Source organism: Lygodium microphyllum, chromosome 4, assembly GCF_053477565.2.
Source record: "Lygodium microphyllum isolate KBCC chromosome 4, Lygodium_microphyllum_v1.1.10, whole genome shotgun sequence".
Taxonomy (NCBI): Eukaryota; Viridiplantae; Streptophyta; class Polypodiopsida; order Schizaeales; family Lygodiaceae; genus Lygodium; species Lygodium microphyllum.
In genome coordinates, this window is record NC_141138.1 from 55,989,620 (window position 1) to 56,010,226 (window position 20,607).

Sequence of the window (20,607 nt, forward strand, 5' to 3'; positions counted from 1 at the left end):
GCTGTCCTCAGACAGGTCCTAGGACATTTCATTGCAACAATGAGAGTTACATTGGTTTGGCATGGAACCCAATGTTTTATGCTAGGTCAAAGCACATTGAGATTCTGTACCATTTCGTTCGGGAGAAGATCTTGGATGAGACCATTGATATGGTTTATTGCAAGATGGAGGATAATCTTGTAGACTTGTTTACGAAGGCGCTTCCTTAGCTGTTTTTATGATAGCACTCCAGATCCCTGAGCCTTATGTCATGTCTAGGATCTGAGAGGGGGTGTTAGAGATTATTCATCCCTTGTACTAGCATTCCTTAGGTTACCATTGGTGCAACTAGTTCTCTTAGAGGTATCCTTGGAGGACATTATTCATTATTCGTGTCAATCAGTGGGCATTTTCTACAAACACAGTGTACGGGCAGTTTGTTAGGTGGGCGATGGTGCCACATGGCAGCAGGACTGATCGCTGGTTATTTTATTCGTTTATGTTGCAGTTGGAAGTTTTTGATCAGGTTGTCTAGTTTTTTTCTGGTTGACTGCATTATTTTATTGCATTCTTTTCTCCTATTTACCCCGCTTGGTAGTGTAAACGCCCCGAACAATTTAGTATGCTTAACAATTATGGAATTCGCTTGTTTTTGAGACTTAATATAAAAGAGAATGAACACTTGAAGCTGAAAATGAAAATTACTCACAAAATTTCAGCCATGAAAATGTAAAAGTAATGGAGACAAGATTGAGGGTTGAAGTTGGGCCGCCGCCGGCCCACCCCCCCCTCGAAGGAATGTATTTCTGCTCAACCCAAGTCCCTTAGGGAAGAGCTCAGTTATAATCAACCTGAGAGTGAGGAGAAGTAATTCTCACTCTCACAAGATCATGCAAAGATGTACAAACACACATGCATTATCTATTATGCAATGATAAGAACTGATTTCTTTACAGTATAAGAGAAGAAAGAGGGGAAATCAGCCTTTCTCCATCGTTGATCAACAGTATATGGATAGGGCTTGCTTCTTGTTGCTAAAATGGAAGAAAGAGCTTGAGAAGGAGGTGTTGTAATGAATTTACAGGCTTGCTGTCCTGTAAAACGGCTGTGATAGAAGAGGGAATATGGAGGAATTTTATAATGGAGAAGTGGGGGATGATGATGGGGATGGATGGGGCCAATTTCTGGCTATCTGTGGGTGCTGTACATGAGTCTATAGCAAAGAAAAATGATGCTGAATGAAGAAAAACGAGCTCTTATTTATAGGAGAGGGAAGAGCTAGTACAAAAGGGAAAAGTGGAGTAGCACAAGACAAGTGTCCAACCACATGTCATGAGATGTGACAAGTAGTGGGACACTTGGAAACTTGTGTGACAAGTGTCTTGATACTCGTCTATTTTCTATGGCCTTACTTTTTGGGCTGAATACTGTCAAGAATAGAAACAACCAAATTTAGTAAGCATAGTCAGAGTACAGAATTTACTATTTTTTAGAATGATATTCCTATTTTTTAAGACTAGCATTTTTAGGCTAATTTGAGGCTCCTAAAATTTAGGGATCTCCTAAAATTTAGAGACCCCCCAATATGGGTGTCATCGCAAAAATAGTACATCGCAAAAATAGTATCAGAATCTTCATGTGACTTTCCTATGCAAAGAAATGTGCATTTCAAGCTTTCAGCCCACACATGCACTTTGTACAATCATTTCATGATCATGCAATCTTGTTGATTATAACTGTTGTCTGTTCTGGCAAATCTAGCCCACACTTCAAGGCATCAATCCTTTCTGTGTGTGTGAGTCTAACCCTGGTATGTGTGAGTTTTGGTCACAGGCATCCAATCAGGCCGTATAGGTGGAAGTGTGATCTATCTTTTCTCTAACCCATCGCGTGGGTCTACCATAACCTGTGACCACTCATCAATGGCCAGCTCCAATGCACTTTTCTTTATATCTAATTAGTGCAAAGGAAACAAATTTAATAAATCATTATATAGATAAATTAATGAAAAAGGATACAAATTCTGTTTCCATAGAGTTGTGACAGCCCTCTGGCTTTTATTCAGGTGTCCTCAGTTGAAAAGCTTCTTGATATGGCTGAAGAATGTCTGGGTAATCGTTCATGAATTTTTCATCTACCCACTGTGTATCTGTTGTGGGTAGATTCTTGAATTTTAGTAAGAATTTTCGTGTCACAAGGCCACTTCTCGTGGTTCGATCCTTGTGAAACAAAATTTGTTCAGGTTCCAAGAGTTGCTCTGTTTCTTCAACTTCTGGAGGATCTTCAGTAATGGGTTCCTTTGGTTCTGGTCCTATGTAAGGTTTTAGCAAACTTACATTAAAAGCATTGTGTATTTTCCAATGAGCAGGAAGCTCAAGTTGATAAGAAACTTCATTTATTTTCTTAATCACTTTGAAGGGTCCAAAGTATCTATTGGAGAGCTTCGGAAAAGATGAATTTTGACCGGAACCTTATTTGAGCCTGCTTTTATCAAACTTTAGCAAGACATATTAACCTTTTTCAAAAGCCAAAGGTCTTCTTCATTTGTCTGCTTGCTTCTTTTGTCGCTCTTGGGCAACTTTGATAGTGGCTCGAACTTGATTCATTGCTGTTTTTAAATCTGAAGCAAACTCATCAGCAGCAAAAATCTTATCTTTAGTGCGAATAATTGGAGGAGGAATCACTTTATCCTGTACTATTTCATTTGGAGCTTTCCCTGTGGATGAGTGCACTGTATTGTTGTAAGCAAACTCCAATAATGAAAGATATTTCTCCCATTGTGACTTATGTTCACTAACATAAGCTTTCAACATATCCAAAAGAGTGAGATTCATCACCTCTGTTTGGCCGTCAGTTTGAGGATGAAAAGTTGAGGAGAACTTTAAAGTGGTTCCCAGATTCTCAAATAAAGCACGCCAAAAGTTACTTGTGAATTTGGAGTCTCTATTTGAAATAATCTCAGAAGGCATATCATGTAATCTGAAGATATGTTGAATGAAAAGTCTTGCAGCTTGTGCGGATTTCAATGTTTTATGACATGAAATAAAATGTGATTGCTTGCTGAATCGATCAATTATGACCCAAATCATATCATGACCTTGAGGTGTTCTTGGAATACCTGAGATGAAATCCATTGTGATAGATTCCCATGGATCTTTGGGCACTGGAAGAGATTGCAACAATCCTGGAGTCTTTTGCCTATCATACTTGGATTTTTGGCATAGTAGACAAGCCTCAATGAAGTTATGTGTATCTCTTCGTAATGTTGGCCAATAAAAGTAGTGCTCAATTGCACTTAGAGTGGCTTCCCTCCCTCTATGCCCTGCATAAGGGGGTTCATGACTTTCTTTAAGCACCTTTTGTCGAACAGGAAGAGTGACACAAAGGCGATTGTTCATGAGAAGGTAACCGTCTTTGATGGAATAATCTGGATGAGAACCTACTTGCTGTAAATTTGACCAAATTGCTGCAAAATCAGTATCTTCATCATAAGTATTCTTCATCGTTTGAAAGTCTTCATGATGAGCCACTGTAATAGTTGCAATGCAAGGCACTCTAGAAAGTGCATCAGCAACTACATTTTGTTTCCCTGGAGTGTACATAATTTGAAAATGAAACATAGACAAGAAATTTTCCCATCTCGCATGTTTATCTTGCAAATGCTTTTGAGTCTTGAAATACTTCAAGCTATGATAATCAGTTTTAATAAGGAATTCATTGTCTAAAAGATAATGTTTCCATATCTTCAAAGCATAAACCACTGCTAAAAGCTCCTTTTGATAAATGTCATACATTTTCTCTACATCATTTAGACGGCGGCTTTCAAAGGCTACAGCATGGCCTTCTTGATTTAGCACTGCACCAATACAATCACCGCAAGCATCTGCTTCCACTACAAATGGTTTTACCAAATTTGGAATGATAAGAATAGGTCCAGAAGTAAGAGCTGTTTTCAACCTTGTGAAGGTTGCCTTCTCTTTTTCCTTCCATTGGAAAGAGGTCATCTTCTTTGTAAGGTCATGAAGTGGAGAAGCCATATGTGCAAAATGCTTGATGAAGCGGCAGTAATAAAAGCATAAGCCAAGAAACGATCACATCTCATGTACATCATGAAGATGCGGCCATTCTTGGATTATCCTGATCTTTTCAGGATCCATCTGAATTCCTTCAGAAGAGATGACATGCCCAAGGTAATTTATTTTATGTATGAAAAATTCACTCTTTTTACCATTTACCAAGAGTTGATTTTGTTGAAGTAATTGTAGAACAATCTCTAAGTGCTGATGATGCTTCTCTTCATTCTTGCTAAAGACAAGAATATCATCAAAGAAAGTACCGACATATTGTCGATGCTCTCTAAAGATGCGCTCCATCATTTGATTAAAGGTGGCTGGTGCATTGGTTAATTCGAAAGGAACCACCAAGAATTCATAAAGACCGTATGAAGTGCGGAAAGCAGTTTTGTGTATATCTTGTGGTATTACCCTAATTTGATGATAACCACTCTTTAGATCAATGCGGCTGAAAATCTTTGAGCCTCCTAGACGATCCAAAATGTCGTCAATTCTGGGAATAGGAAACCGATTCTTCACAATGATTTTGTTGAGGGCTCGATAATCAATGCACATCCTGAATGTGCCATCTTTCTTTTAAACAAGAAGAATTGGTGAACAAAATGGTGAGCTACTTGGCCTAATTAGCCCACGATTGAGTAGGTCTTTGACTTGCTTTCTGATTTCTTCTTGTTGAGGACGGCTCACACGGTATGGTGCTATATTAGGAGGAGAACTGCCCGGAATAATATCAATATGATGGTCTTCTGGCCTTGCTAGGGGAAGCTGATAAAGAAGATATTTCGAAAAACAATCTTTATACTTTTCCAAGAGCTGAAGTCGCTCTTGGTTTTCAGCATTCATATTATCTTTTACATCAGTGACATGAAGCAAACAACATTGAACACAATCCTTAATTGCTCTAGAGACTTGTATATGGCTTACCATAGGTATGGTGTCTCCAGAAACTCCAGCTTGGATCTCGTACTTTTTGCCTTTGTTGGTGAGTTCTACCTTCTTTTTCTGAGAGAAAATGGTTGAATCTACTCTATGATTCCAGGGCATGCCAAGAATCACATCGCAACCATCAAGGTCTCCGATACAGAAGGTATCTTCGTCACTGTAGCCTTGAATTTAAAACTTGAGCTTGCCAATGTAGGGTGTCACAGTCTTCACTGTGTCACCTTCATCGATATTTAAAGCTTGGCGAACTTCTGCCGGAGTGTCCATCTCTTCATTCTTTAATCCAAGCTCTTTAGCTAATTGCAAGGAAATGACATTTTCATTCGCCCCAAGATCTATCAAGAATAGTGCTTGCTTACCTTACAACTGTCCCCAAGCTTTTAATAATTTGCGCATCTCTGGAGTGTGAGTTGTGTTTGCAACTACATTACTGATAGCATTGATTTTCACTGGCGACTTAGGCTTGTTGTCAGAAACCTTGCTTTGTCCTTTGTTTGGACATTGCTTCGCTATGTGGCGCATTTGTCCACATTTAAAGCACTTCCCTTCTTTCATGAAGCGCTGCTTTTCTTCTTCGGAAAGTTGCTTTGCTTGTGGGTATAGATTGGAGCGAAATTGAGGAGCATTAGGAGGTGCATAGGGCTTCATATTCTTTTGATTTGATGGCTGCTTTTGCCGCTGTTTTTGTCCTTCATTTGGGGCTGAATATTCCTCATCATTAGCTACTCTCTTCTTATCATTCTTTTGGAATGATTTGTTGCCATTGTGCTCCATTTTCCATGTCTCAGCATGGTCAATGAGTTCCCTGAGACTAGAACAATGATAATGATTAAGAGCAGTACGAAGTTTAAAATGCAAACCTCCTTGAAACTTCCTAAGCTTTTCCGAACTGCTGATCTTTTTGAAATGTTGGACCTTCAAAAGTAGCTCCCAAAATCTCTTGGTATAGTCACCAAGTGGCTCATTTTTCCTTTGCCAAAGCCGATCCCATTCCATTTTTACATCTCTTTTGAAATGAACAGGAAGAAATTGACTTTGTATCATGCGAACAAAGGACCGCCATGATTTTGGGGCAGCATGATCATATTCCAACCCCGTCCACCAAGTATGGGCTAAGTCAGTCAAATGTAAAGCTGCAAACTTAATCTTTTCTTTTTTTTTATACTTGTCACGACCATACAAAATTTGAAATTGATGAATAAACTTCAGAAGAAGATCAGGATTTCGGGAACCATCATACATACTAAACTTGATCTTCTTTTTCAAGTTGAGATAGTGACTTAGTCTTCTTCTTCTTCTTATGCATTCGTCTATGCTCGGATCTTGAGGTCGAAGATGGTAAAGTGTTTGATGGGGATGAAGATGGAGACAAGGGTGAAGAATGTCGACGCCTTTGACGATGATGAGGTCTTTCACGAGAAGGGCGTGACTCTTCGTCACTAGAAGAGGGTCCATCAGAGTAGGCGCCAGATGACTTTGAAGAAGAGGATAAGCTTCAGCGCTATCTCTTTCTTTGTCTTGAAGTAGAATGGGACTGCCTCTTAGAAGTAGTTGGACTTCTTGATCGGCTCCTTTCATTGGTATGGCTTTGTCTCCTTGAAGCAGATGGGATTCTTTCCTTGAATTCTTTAGGATTCTCAACTTTTTCTAGTTTGAGAAGTTGCTCACGAATTTGTTGATTCTCCTCTCTAAGACTTTGAATGGCTTGAAGGATAGCACTCGACTGATCCATTGAGACTCTAAGAAAAATATGCTCAAGCACTCAATGCAAGGGCTGAAAACAAACAAACTTATAATTGTAAGCACTATCAGTGTTGGGGTGAGGACCGAGTCAAAGCTCTGATACCACTGTAAACGTCCCGAACAACGTAGTATGCTTAATAATTATGAAATTCGCTTGTTTTCGAGACTTAATATAAAAGAGAATGAATACTTAAAGCTGAAAATGAAAATTACTCACAAAATTTCAGCCATGAAAATGTAAAAGTAATGGAGACAAGATTGAGGGTTGAAGATGGGCGCCCCCCCCCCCCCCCCCCCCCCCTGAAGGAATGTATTTCTGCTCAACCCAAGTCCCTTAGGCAAGAGCTCAGTTACAATAAACCTGAGAGTGAGGAGAAGTAATTTTCACTCTCACAAGATCATGCAAAGATGTACAAACACACATGCATTATCTATTATGCAATGATAAGAACCGATTTCTTTATAGAATGATAGAAGAAAGAGGGGTAATCAGCCTTTCTCCATCGTTGATCAGCTGTACATGGATAGGGCTTGCTTCTTGTTGCTAAAATGGAAGAAAGAGCTCGAGAAGGAGGTGCTGTAATGAATTTACAGACTTGCTGTCCTGTAAAATAGCAGTGATAGAAGAGAGAATATGGAGGAATTTGATAATGGAGAAGTGGGGGATGATGATGGGGATGGATGGGGCCAGTTTCTGGCTATTTGTGGGTGCTGTACATGAGTTTACAGCAAAGAAAAATGATGCTGAATGAAGAAAAACGAGCTTTTATTTATAGGAGAGAGAAGAGCTAGTACAAAAGGGGAAAGTGGAGTAGCACAAGATAAGTGTCCAGCCACATGTCATGAGATGTGACAAGTGGTGGGACACTTGGAAACTTGTGTGACAAGTGTCTTGACACTTGTCTCTTCTCTATGGCCTTCCTTTTTGGGCTGAATACTATCAAGAATAGAAACAACCAAATTTAGTAAGCACAGTCAGAGTACAGAATTTACTATTTTTTAGAATGACATCCCTATTTTTTAGGACTAGCATTTTTAGGTTAATTCGAGGCTTCTAAAATTTAGGGACCCCCCAATATGGGTGTCATATGAAAGCTTTTTCCACGTACATCGCAAAAACGGTATCAGAATCTTCATGTGACTTTCCTATGCAAAGAAATGTGCATTTCAAGCTTTCAGCCCACACATGCACTTTGTACAAGCATTTCATGATCATGCTATCTTGTTGATTGTAAAAGTTTGTTCCGGCAGATCTAGCCCACACTTCAAGGCATCAATCCTTTCTGTGTGCAAGTCTAACCTTGATATGCGTGAGTTCTGGTCACAGGCGCCCAATCGGGCCATATAGGTGGAAGTGTGATCTATCTTTTCTCTAACCCACCGCGTGGGTCCACCTTAACCTGTGACTACTCATCAGTGGCCAGCTCCAATGCACTTTTCTTTATATCTAATTAGTGCAAAGGAAACAAATTTAATAAATCATTATATAGACAAATTAATGAAAAAGGATACAAATTCTGTTTCTATAGAGTTGTGACAAGTAGCCTGCCCCACACACTTGTTTTCTTAGTGCTGGTGGGAGAGATTCAGCTTGAGGAGATATGTCTACAGCCCTTGTATATCTGCCCTCTTCATTTCAGCATTTATTGATTGTAGGATTTTGCGTACTTCTGTCTATTTTCTCTCTCCCTTTCTCTCATGTTCATTTTCTTTCAGTCTTGTCCATACACTTTCGCATTTGCTGCACTTTAACAGCCTCAACTACAACAAAGAGGACTTCAATGAATTTTGCTTCTATTGCTCATGCTAGTTTATTCAGATCTCCTCTATAGGCAGCCATAGCTAAGTTCGTAACAAATTTCTTATTTCTCATTCTATCACTCTCTAAAGAGATTTCGGCGCATTGGTCTTTTTCAATTCTAAACCAATTGAGAGCTGCACAAGCTTTATATTCATTTTTATTTCACTCTTTGAAGCTTCGCAATGGACTCCATGATAAGCAAGTTTAATAGAATGACCTTCTTTACTTGGCAAGCCAATATGAAGGGTTATCTCATGAGGAAAAAGTTGGGGCATTATTAAGGTCTAATATCATAATGTTTGGGAAAGGTGTAATACCATGATGGTCTAATATCATAATGTTTGGGAAAGGTGTATTACCATTATGGTTGGGAGAGGTGGATTGCATCATCCTACAAGGGAGGATGCAGTAGACGTTTATTCATAGTTTTTTTGGCATCCAAATCTTTAGAGTCTTTGATCTTCACATGTTCAAGTACATCTAAGATCAAAAACTGTGTTTAGCAATATATTCATCCTCTTGTGTTTGTGCACCTTGCCTTGCTATTGAGTCATTGGTGCAAATTGGAAGCTCTTTCCATTAGGTCATAGTTTGGATGTGGTGAAGGTTTTAGTCCTCCCACCCAAGAGATTTTTGGATGAACCTATTTTTTACATAAAGATGCTTGTCCTTGAGGTGTACACATATTCAGCCCCTATCATGCAGTCAGCAGCCGAGCCTTTTCTCATTAGTCTCTCATGGCTGTGCACAGTGCATGTTTCACCTTGTGCAATTGCTGACCAATTCACTGGGGCGCTTCATTGTCTATGAAGTTTTGTTTATTGCTTTTGGTTATTAATTGTAATTGGGTAGGGCATTTATTTCACATGCATTTCTTACTTCCTCATGTATTCTGTCGTTCACACAATTCATCTACTGTAATTGCTTTGTTGATTCCTGGGGGTGGATATAAGTGCACGTTGTGCAACTGCTGATCTCTTCATTGTTTGAGAAGTTTTGTTTATTGCTTTCAATTATAAATTGTAATTAAGTAGGGCATTCATTTCACATCCTTTTCTTACTTCCTCATGCATTCTAGCATTCACACCATTCATAAGCCGCAATTGCTTTGTTGATATTTTAGGGGTGTATATGAATTTGGGTTATGTATGTTGTTCTGTGGCTGTTTTGATAGTCACAAATCAAGGCCAAAACACTTACCAACAGTTGCTATTTGGGAGCTGCCAACATGTATTTTGACACATCTCTATGGCTAGGCCTTCTAATTTGTCAAACAGAATTTAGAAGCTAACACCATGTTTAGGTTGTCTTTTGGGCACAGAACAATTCGCTAAATGCTCGTTTTGTAACCCTGCAGCTATGGAAAAAGCATTTTGCTGCAAAGGAGGAAACTATCACCTTTGTGAATGCACACAGCAAGGATTCAATAAAATTGGTATGTGCTTAATGTGTGCTCCTTAGTGCTTAACCAAGTAATGCTAATCAAAATGATGGAGAACATGCCTTTACGTGCTTGTTTGTTTCTTTGACAGTTGCTAATTGAAATACGCCAATGTATTAAGGATCTGCTTGAAAAGAGGCCCACATTGTTGATTATGGTTGTTGGGATACCCAATGTAGGGAAGTCAGCAATCATCAATGGCTTACATGCCCTAAACCATTCTGGTTGGTACGAACCTCTTTACTTTGTTGACAGTTTGTTTTGTGCTGACATAAATTTTTACACATTGCACACCTTTATTTACATCAGCTGGAAGTTGCACACCCTGCATCTTTGCATTCAAGGGGGAAAAAGGTTATCTTTCTAAATAAGATACACATGATAATGTGGTTTTAAAGGTCCTTCAGTCACTCAGTGCAAGACTTTTTGTTTGGTAAACTACCTGCAACAAAATGTCACTATCATTCTGGGTTTCTTTATCCTGTTTACTTCTCCAATTAACTGCATGGCAGCTTTATCGCCAGTCTGTATGTTATCTGAGAGCCATCAAACCTCAGCCGATTTTCTTGATGCATGTCTATCCGGTACACAAATGAGGGTAAGTAGTAGTTTGTACATGGCACACTTTTCAGCAAAGTCATGTAAAATATCATCAGAATTTCAAGATCAGACAGCCAACATTCAAGTAAGTGGTTTTGATGGTGTTTGGGAATTTGCCAAATCATTGCATGTTTTTTTCTTATATCTGTTCGATGTGGGAGGCTTTACTTCTTGCAGTGGTCGTGTTGAAAATTCAATCTTTACTTCCAGAGGAAACATATTGAGGTTGGGTTTGAATCCTATCAAAGGGTCTTATCATCTTACCCCTTCCAAGAAAGTTAACAAGGGAAGCAGGCATGTCCCAAAGGTGCCTCCCTTGGGAGTGTAAAAGGTGGTCTCCATATCAACAGAGCTCCAAGAGGAAGAGTCAAAGGTAGCGTTGATTTTGGAAGTGCATCAGCTTGCATAGTGGTCTGAATCCCTCTTGGAATTGATAGTGGAAGCGCCCTCTGATCTCATAGTACATTGGGCACTTGTACATGTAGTTCTCCTTAGTCTCTAGCATAAGCTAGCAAAGCAGGCAGATTTGAACCTTTAGGGGAAGGAAATCTATTCCATAATGACCGGTTATTGTTTATAATTGGTGTGAGGATGTGCAAAATTGACCAATGGCACATCATACTCCATGGGACAATGTGTGTCCATGTATCTTAGCCGGATCACAAAACCATCTGGGGATAAATATAGAAAATGCTTTTGGTAGAAAGCCATCTCCGTTCCTATATCATCAATAGGTGTCAACCGAAACTTCGCAGTGTGTAGCTAAATAATGTCCATCCTAATGATCCTATTGAGCTCTAAGAAACGCGAATCCAAGCTGCATTGTAGAGTTAAAAGGTGATAGCCCATGTAGTTGCAACCATGTGTTTGCATACCAACACTTAGCATCACTTTGCAATGCTAGCTGTCTAGATGAGTCTAGAGCAAGTCAAGTATATTTGTGCCTTGGAAGGCTCCAAAGCCTATGCATAAAAATCATAATTCAGGAAAGGGCCTTAGCCACAATAGGTGGTGCTCCTATCTCTGCCTTGACTATCATGTGACACTGAGGGCTTGCACTTGATCACCTGAGAGATCACATCACTAGGGGCCTCTCCATCTACTCCCATCCATCATAAACCTCTCCTCTATCTTCTAATGACTGCTTTACTGTGGATCCCCTCCTATGGTAGAGGCTTGATTCCAAAAGAGAGGCTTCATATAAGAGTGCTGGTGTAACCAATGTGTCAAAGAGCTAGAGCTTTTGTTTGACGTTCCTAGAATTGTATGTGCATGCATTGGTTCTCCATGGCTGTTTTAAGCTGAAAAAGGTGCATTTCACATTAAATCTTAATTAGTTTATTTACTCAGTCCCATGTTTTTTGTATCCCATAAGCAAACTTCCAGAGTTTGTTTGGTTCCTCATCTATAAATAGATGGTGTGCTCAGTCACCTAGCATCCTGGTGGTTATTCCATTCCAGCCTGCCCCATCCAGTCTTCATCACCCAGTGGCTGCAGCTCCATCACCAACTATTGCCACCATCTTCTTCAGCCTGGCGCCTTCTTTGCAGCTGTTGCTTGCTCCACATGAGGTGCCATCTTGCTGCAGACTGCTGACATCACATCCTTCTCAGCTCCATGACTGGTTTGCCTGCTGTGTTTTGCTGTTTTCAGCAGTTGCTTGGCTCTTAGACATCATCTTCTCCCTAACAGACTGCTTCCTTGACTCCACCCAATACTTGACATCCTGTTGTCAGATCCCGCCCCTGATTTCCAGCCATGTGGAGAGCTGTGTTTTCAGATTTGATGAGTCACCCTGCTGTTATGCTGCTCTTGGAGGTCATGGTTTGCTCTGATACACTCCTAGAGGCTGCATTTTTGCTGCCTGCCCTTTCTTGCATCAGATTTGTTGGGAATAAAGGGCCACTGTGCCTTTTATATGTGCTCGGCTGTGAACACACCCTTGCACTTGTACTTTAATCCTTTACATATAACTATCAAAAAACCTAAAGAGTGGTACACCTTTTTAGTACCCACACATTGTGCATATTTCTCTACTAGTGTTGCTCACTCTCTGCAATCGCCATTGCCTAACATTGAACCTCCACTACTCTTGTAACACCACAAACTGGTATCAGAGCTGAAGGTCGGAGGTGGCAGTCAGGTTTCAGGTTGTCAGCCCTGGCCATGCATGCGGCAGCCAACAGCAGGCCCTCGACAGGGCAGACAGGTCAGCGCAGAGCAGGTCGTTGATGGGCAGGTCAGCGTGGGCACAGAATTGACGGGCAATCGGCTGTCGCCAATCACGTCTTCTTTTTTATAAAAAGAAATTATTTATTTTTCTCAAAGGTCTATCGTTTGTTTAAAATTTGCAAGCTTTCACACGTGCACAAGCACAGTCCAACAAATCCTAGAGATTGGCACGCATCTTACCTTGGAATTTGGGGATTTTGGCGTATGCGGGAGACTTTACTCTTCAAAGTAAAATTTGTGCATTCTTGAACACTCTTGGGTCTCAAAAATTGGGGCTTTTCACGTATGTGCAGAAATTGCAATGGGATAGGTGCAATTCTTGGAATTTTGACACATTGGACCTTGCATAATTTGGGGCTTTTGCAAAATTTGCAAAATTTAGGTCAAATTTGGTCTTGGTATGTACTTGCAATGCAGTTTCTATGCAAATTGAGCACATAGGACCATAGAAAATTTTGGGGCTTTTGCAAAATTTGTGAAATTTTGGCAAAATTGGCAATCCATTGGGAGTTATGTTGGATGTCATTTGAGTAGTTTGAGTAGAGAAATTTTGGGGCTTTTGACCGTGTGAGTCAAATTGGTGCCTGTGGATGTATTTGGAGTAGAAATTACAGCTAAAATGTGGGGCTTTCTCATGCAGCTGATGTGTATTAGCCCGTGATACAGCTAGCTTGTGGTGTGCTGTAGCACACATTTTGTACCTCTGAAAATTAATTTGCAGATCTGAATTTTTGTGCAATTACTTAAATTTTCATTGTTGGTTGGTACTTGCCACATGCAAAGTATGGGTTTATCACTTTTGTTGATGATGCCCCATGCAAAGTATGGGTTTATCCGATCTGTCGTAAAGACGAGGCCTTGGATAAGTTTAAAAAATTCTTGGCGCTTGCTGAAAATATAACCAGCAAGACATTAAAGTGTCTTCGCTCTAACAATGGTGGGTAATATATGTCTAAAGCCTTTTAGGTCTTTTGTGATAGAAAAGGGATAAAAGAGAGCTCACTACCCCTTTTAATCCACCCCAAAATGGTGTCATAGAGCGTATGAATAGGATTATTCAGGAGAAGGTCCGTACCATGCTGTCTCATGTTGCATTATCTCATGGATTTTGGGCAAAGGTGGTTACGGCAACCGTACACTTGATAGATTGGTCACCAAATAGGTCTTTGGGAGGGAGAGCTCCTCAAGAAGTGTGGTTGGGTAAGCCACCTTCGTGTACGCACTTGAGAGTATTTGGCTTTGAGACATTTGTGTACATACGCAAAGAGCAACGGAGCAAATTGGAGCCAAAGTTCTGTAAATGCATTTTCCTAGGTTATGGTGGCGAGGGAGAAATGGGTTATAAGTTATGGTATCCTAAAAAAAAGAAAATTGTACGTAGCAATGATGTAATCTTTTGGGAAGATCACATGTATAGACATCCCAAAAAGACAAAAGAAGTGAAAAGGGTTGTGTTTTGAGAAGAAATACTTGTAGGACAGTAAAGAGAGCCCGCTGTACAACAGCAAATACTTGCTGTAAATGACCATATAAATGCAGGGAATGATGCTGAAATTGATTAGTAAGAAGTTACCCATGATATACCATAGTTTTAGTAAGACAATGTGCCTTTGGAACAGCTGGAATAGGCAGCACAATATGCTGAACCTTTGGAACAGCAAGCTGTTAATGTAGATTTGCAGGCTGAATAGCTAGCAAACACTGATCATTGGGTCTGTAGGTTAACTAGAAATACCAAACAGCTAAATAGGTTTGTATATATGCAAGAGCCAAAAGGTTTTGTGGCTAAGGGGCAAAAGATGGTATATAAACTCAACAAAAGCTTGTATGGGCTGAAACAAGCACCTTGCGAATGGTATAAGAAGTTTGATACATTCATGCAATCTCAAGGCTTTCAAAGAAGTCAAGTAGATCACTACTTGTATACCAAGAAGGCAGCAAATGGCAACCTTATTATATTGATTTTGTATGTGGTTGACATGCTGATTGGTGGTATGGATGTTCATGCGTTGAAGTAGCTTTGATATGAAGGATCTTGGTGAAGCTAATCATATTCTTGGCATGTGTATACTTAGAGACATATCGAAAATTCTTCTTTACCTGTTGTCACAATAGGAGTATGTATCCAAGATTTTGTAGTGTTTCAATATTGGGGAGGGGGGGGAAGCAATTGGTGTACCATTACCTCCATATGTGAAACTCAGTGGAGAGGACAACCCTACATTTGATGATGAAAAAGTTGAAATGGCTAAGATCCCATATGCTTTAGCTGTGGGTAGCTTGATGTATGCTATGGTTGCTACACATCTTGGTATAGCATTTGTGGTGAGAGTGGCTAGCAGATATATGACACATCTTGGTAGAAAGCAATGAAAGGTATCATGAGATATGTTAAGGGCACAAAGGATATGTGCATCTGCTTTGGAAAGTAGAAAGCATTTGTCATTGGCTTTATGGATGCAAACTATGTTGGTCATGTTGACTGCAAGAAGTCTACTTTGGGGTATGTATGCACCTTCATAGGGGGAGTAAATTCTTGGATCTCCATGTTGCAGGAGTGTGTTGCATTGTTTACTATAGAGGTAGAGTATGTGGTTGCCAGTGAGGCATGCAAGGACTCAGGAGGCTTTATGGCTTTCACGTCTAGTGGGAGAGCTTGGCATTAGTGAGACTCTTGTCCTCCATTGTGACAGTTAGAGTGCTATCATGCTAACATGGAATCCCATCTTTCATGCAAGGACGAAGGATATACGGATGAAGCATCACTTTATCACGGATGTACTTGACAAAAAAAGCATTGAGCTTGTCAAGGTACATATAGATGATAGTCTTGTAGATATTTTCATGAAGGGACTTCCAACAAAGCGGTTTGGTCATTGTCGATAGATGATGGGAGTTGGATAGTATGTGTATTTTAGCTTTGTACATACTTAGACTTAGTTAATTCTTTTTTCTCGACCTTTGGACATTTTGTCTTTAGGTGGGAGGTTGTTGGGAATAAAGGACTACCGTGTCTTTTATACATGTTGGGGTGTGAACGCACCCTTGGACTTGTACTTTAGTCCTTTACATATAATTATCAACAAACCTAAAGAGTGGTATATCTTTTTTGTATCTACACATCGTGCATCACTCTCTACTACTCCTACTCACACTCTCACTCTCTCTCTCTTTGCAATCGCCATTGCCTAACATTGAACCTCCACTCCTTGTGTAACATCTAGTCTATGCTTAGCCACTCTCTAGAGGCTTCCCACACTCCACACACACTAGGGGACTAACCAGACTTGGGACCAAGCTTGATGGTATGATCATTGGTGATGGGAGTAGGGAGCTATATAAACACCGGATCTTGCGAGGGCTAGGCAATATAGAGAGGGAGGCTCAGAGGCAGATGAGGACCATGACTCGCTATAAACGGCAGGCATACTAGGAGCACAAACTGGGATCCATGCCACTTCTTCATGAGCAGAGATGTGGCCACAACATGGTGCAAACTGCAGGAGCCATGCTATCCCGTATCCATCAAGGACCTAGAGGTATTACACTCCTATGCAAAGAGACTATATGATGTACCACACCGACCATTGATTTCTCATCCCTTGGAGCCTTTGCCCTATTATATTCACTTCCTTTACACATGATATGGTGAAAAGATTGATAGAGGGCCTATAACATGGACAACCAATGGACGACGTAGGTACATAGGGTGAGCACTTCATTTACACAATGGACGTTTTGGCTTCTTTCTTGCCTTTCATGTTTAATAAGGCTTTCTAGATAATGGACAATGCATAATATTTTGTCTATCCACAAGTTTGGAGATCCCCTTAATGTTGGTAACTATAGGACCATCATGATGAGCCGCACATTGGCGGAGATATGTAGAGCAGTGATAAGAGGTAAAAGTTAGTGGCTATGTAGAGAAAGAGAGATTGAGAGCAACAAGAGAGGCTGGATTTAGTTAGGGGTTCTCTACATTTGATCACATTGTTGGGAAATCCTAGTCATTAAGTGCATTTCTTTTCTTAATTCCCATTTGGTTTTACACTTGTAGTCGGAAAAAGGTCAGACAACCATATTTTTGGGGTGCCACCCTAGATTGATCAGTGCCTATAAATAGGGCACAGACTTTGTTAATCTACACACACTTTTATTCATATTCTTTGTCCATTAGATCCACTCTTCCTTCTTCGTCTCTTCTATCCCGAGTGGATGCTTCTTGTGGGAGTGGTTCAAGTGCTACCGATTGAAGCTGTTTGGCTGCCCTTCCTTGTCATTTGGAGTTGTTATCATCAGTTGGTTGCTGCCATCATTTGTTGGCTATCGTGGAACTTGCCACACTGATTGGGATTGTTGCCCATTTGCATTTGCATCATCTATGCTTTTCTCTGGATTGACCCCTTTGCTCTTGGAGCTGTTGTTTTCATCAACAGTGTCTACGTTTTTGTTTGCCAGCATGTCTTCTTCATTAGTCACATCAGCACTCTAACTATCACAATGGAGAACATGTAACTCTGTAATGCCAAGCTCTCCCACTAGACGTGAAAGCCATAAAGCCTCCTTGCATGCCTCAGTGGCAGCCACACACTCTACCTTTGTAGTAGACAATGCAACACACTTTTGTAGCCTGGAGATCCAAGAGACTGCTCCTCATGTGAAGGTAAACACATACCCAAAAGTGGACTTTTTGCAGTCCGCATGACGAGCATAGTCTGCATCCGTAAGACCAACGACAGATGCCTTCTTCTTTCCAAAGCAGATGCATAAATTCTTTGTGCCTTTGAGATATCTTATAATACCTTTCACTGCTTCCCAATGCTTTTAACCAAGGTTTGCCATGTATGTGCTAACCACTCCCAATGCAAAGGCAATGTCAGGACGTGTAGCAACCATAGCATACATCAAATTGCCAATAGCTAAAGCATATGGTATCTTGGCCATTGCAACCTTCTCATACTGTCCTTTGCATCGAGTTTCGCATATGGAGGCAATGGAACCCCAATTGTTTCCCCCCCCTCCATATTGAAATGCTGTAAAACCTTGGAGATATACTCCTGTCGAGATAGATAGAGTAATTCTTTTGACCTATCTCTGATTATTCGCATGCCAAGAATGTGATTTGCATCACCAAGATTCTTCATGTCAAAGCTGCCATGAAGACTTTGCTTTAGTGAGTCCAAGGCATGAGTATCCCTGCTACTTTATGAAGATCACTATGTAAGGATGCAGCCTTTACATCCATCTGTATGAGCTACATATCTTTAGCTACAACCAAGCCCAAAGTCATCTTGACTAAAGGAGAGAAGATCTCATCAAAGTCAATTCCATGTTTTTGCTTGTACCCCTTCGCAATCAATCATGCTTTGTACTTTGGCGAGGAACTAGAAGTGACCTTCATCTTGTAAACCCATTTGCATGGAAGGGTTTTCTATCCTTTAGGCAACTGCACTAAGTCCCAAGTGCCATTTTTCTCAAGAGATTCCATCTCTGACAACATGGCTTTATACCATTTCTTGCTGTTGTGTCTGTCCACTGCTTCCTTGAAGCAAGACAGTTCACCACAATCTGTCAATGTGACATAATCAACCACATTGGTTGCACCAGGAATGAATCTATCAGGTTGTCTAGTAGCTCTAGACAATCTCCTAACCCAATGATCATTGTTTGTTGATTGTTGAGCATTTTCAGCTTGCTGTCCTGGCATTTCAGCCTGTAAATTAGCATTAACAGCTTGTTGTCCTGGCTGTTCTTGCACATGTAGTGGCTCATTATCATGGGCAATAACTGGCCGATCATTTCCAACATTATTTTCTACATTTGTAGGTTCATTTACAGACGGTATTTGCTACTGTACAGCGGGCACATTTTGCTGTCCAAAGGTTTTTCTTCTCGGAATAAAACCCTATGGACCTTCTCAAACTTTTTGGGCTGTTTATGCATGCAATCTTCCCGGAAGATAACATCATTGCTGCGTACTACTTTCCTTTTCTTGGGATCCCATAATCTATACCCCATTTCACCCTCGTCACCATATCCTAGGAAAATGCATATACAAGACTTTGGCTCAAGTTTGCTGCGTTTTTCTTTACCAATGTGTACAAATGCTTCACAGCCAAACACGTTCAAGTGTGCATACGAAGGTGGCTTGCTTGACCACGCTTCTTGGGGAACTCCCCCTCTCCCAAAGACGTGTTTGGTGACCGATTAATCAAGTATACGGCTGTCACAACAGCCTTTGCTAAAAAACCATGGGATAATGCAACATGAGACAGCATCGTACAGACCTTATCTTATATGGTCCGATTCATACACTCTGCAACTCCATTTTGGGGTGGATTATAAGGGGGAGTGAGCTCTCTCTTTATCCCTTTGCTGTCACAAAATGCCTAAAAGACCTTAGACTCATATTTCCCACCGTTGTCAGAGCGAAGATACTTAAGTGTCTTATCAGTTTGATTTTCAACCAATGCCAAGAAATTTTTAAACTTGTCAAGTACTTCATCCTTGCTATGAATAGGATAAACCCATACCTTTCGTGTAGCATCATCCAAAAAAGTAACAAAATATTTCTTTCCCCCTAAAGATAACCCTCGCATCTGACATACATCGGAATGTACTAACTCTGGAGAAGAAGATTTTAGCGAAAGAGACTTTTTATGAGACGTTTGTGCATGTTTACCATAAACACAATGATCACAATGCTCAAAATCAGCATAACGAAGACAAGGCAAGTAACCTAAACGAGAAAACACTTTCATTCCAATTTGACTCATGTGTCCCAACTGGCCATGCCACAAAGAAACACTTGGCTGCTTGATTACGGCAATAACATGATTACCCATACTAGATACATGGAGAGGATACAAGGTATCACTTTTACAACCTCTGGCTATCACTCTAGATCGCTTATAAATTTTCCATTTTCCATCACCAAAGATGGTATGAAATCCATCGTCATCTAGCTGCCTTGTGCTAATCAAGCTCTTCTTAATTTGAGGTACATGTCGTACATGCTGAAGTGTGAAGACAGAATTGTTCTGAAATTGCAACTGCATACTGCCAATACCTGCAATGTCACATGCATAGTTGTCCCCTAGATGGACAACACCATGTTGACCCCCTGTATAGTCAAAAAACCACTCATGATGAGGGGTGACATGAAAGGAAGCGCCTGAATCTAGAATCCAAGTATGCATGCCATCATCTGTGTCTGCAAGTAAAGCATGTGCACTAAAGTGTGAAGAGACCAAGGGTACGTCATTTTCACTGTCACTGTCATAAGTGACTGCATTCACCTCTTCAATTTTGACACTGCTCTTCTTAGGTTGACTCTCTGTTTTCTCTTTCTTGCTATCATTTGTCCTTTTATCCTTTCCTTTTTCTTTCTTCCATTTGTAGGAGTCACGTTTAAAGTGGCCCTTCTTGCCAGAATGATGGCATTCAACATCCTTAACACGTGATTTACTTAGGCCCTTGCTATCAAATTTGCCTTTTGTATCGTGATCTGTCCCTAGTATGCACAGTACTAGAAGACTTACTAGATGTATTGTTCTGCCTATTCATTTCTTCCATGGGTTCACCTGTCAGTCGTGACCAGTCACTGACCTGAAAATATCTCGCTTGGTTTAAAACAACCTTTCGCTTGCCTACCAGGTCAAAAACGACCTGTTGCTTGTGCAAAACGTGATAGAACCTGTTGTGGCTTGTGTAGATTTAGGGTTTTTGGACTGTCGACTGACAGTGCAGCACACACGCGTGTCTGAAATTAGTGGCGACCTGATGATTTCACACG

At 40.5% G+C, this 20,607-nt stretch overlaps 1 protein-coding gene across 1 annotated transcript in view; it reads left to right on the forward strand.

The window, feature by feature from the left end:
* Positions 1-20,607, forward strand: part of LOC148037071 (P-loop containing nucleoside triphosphate hydrolases superfamily protein) — a 60,086-nt gene that overhangs the window by 21,371 nt on the left and 18,108 nt on the right. Inside the window, exons 3-4 of the mRNA XM_087676026.1 lie at positions 9,896-9,973; positions 10,071-10,203. Of these exons, the coding sequence (XP_087532152.1) occupies positions 9,896-9,973; positions 10,071-10,203 (211 nt within the window). The remainder of the gene's footprint in view (positions 1-9,895; positions 9,974-10,070; positions 10,204-20,607) is intronic.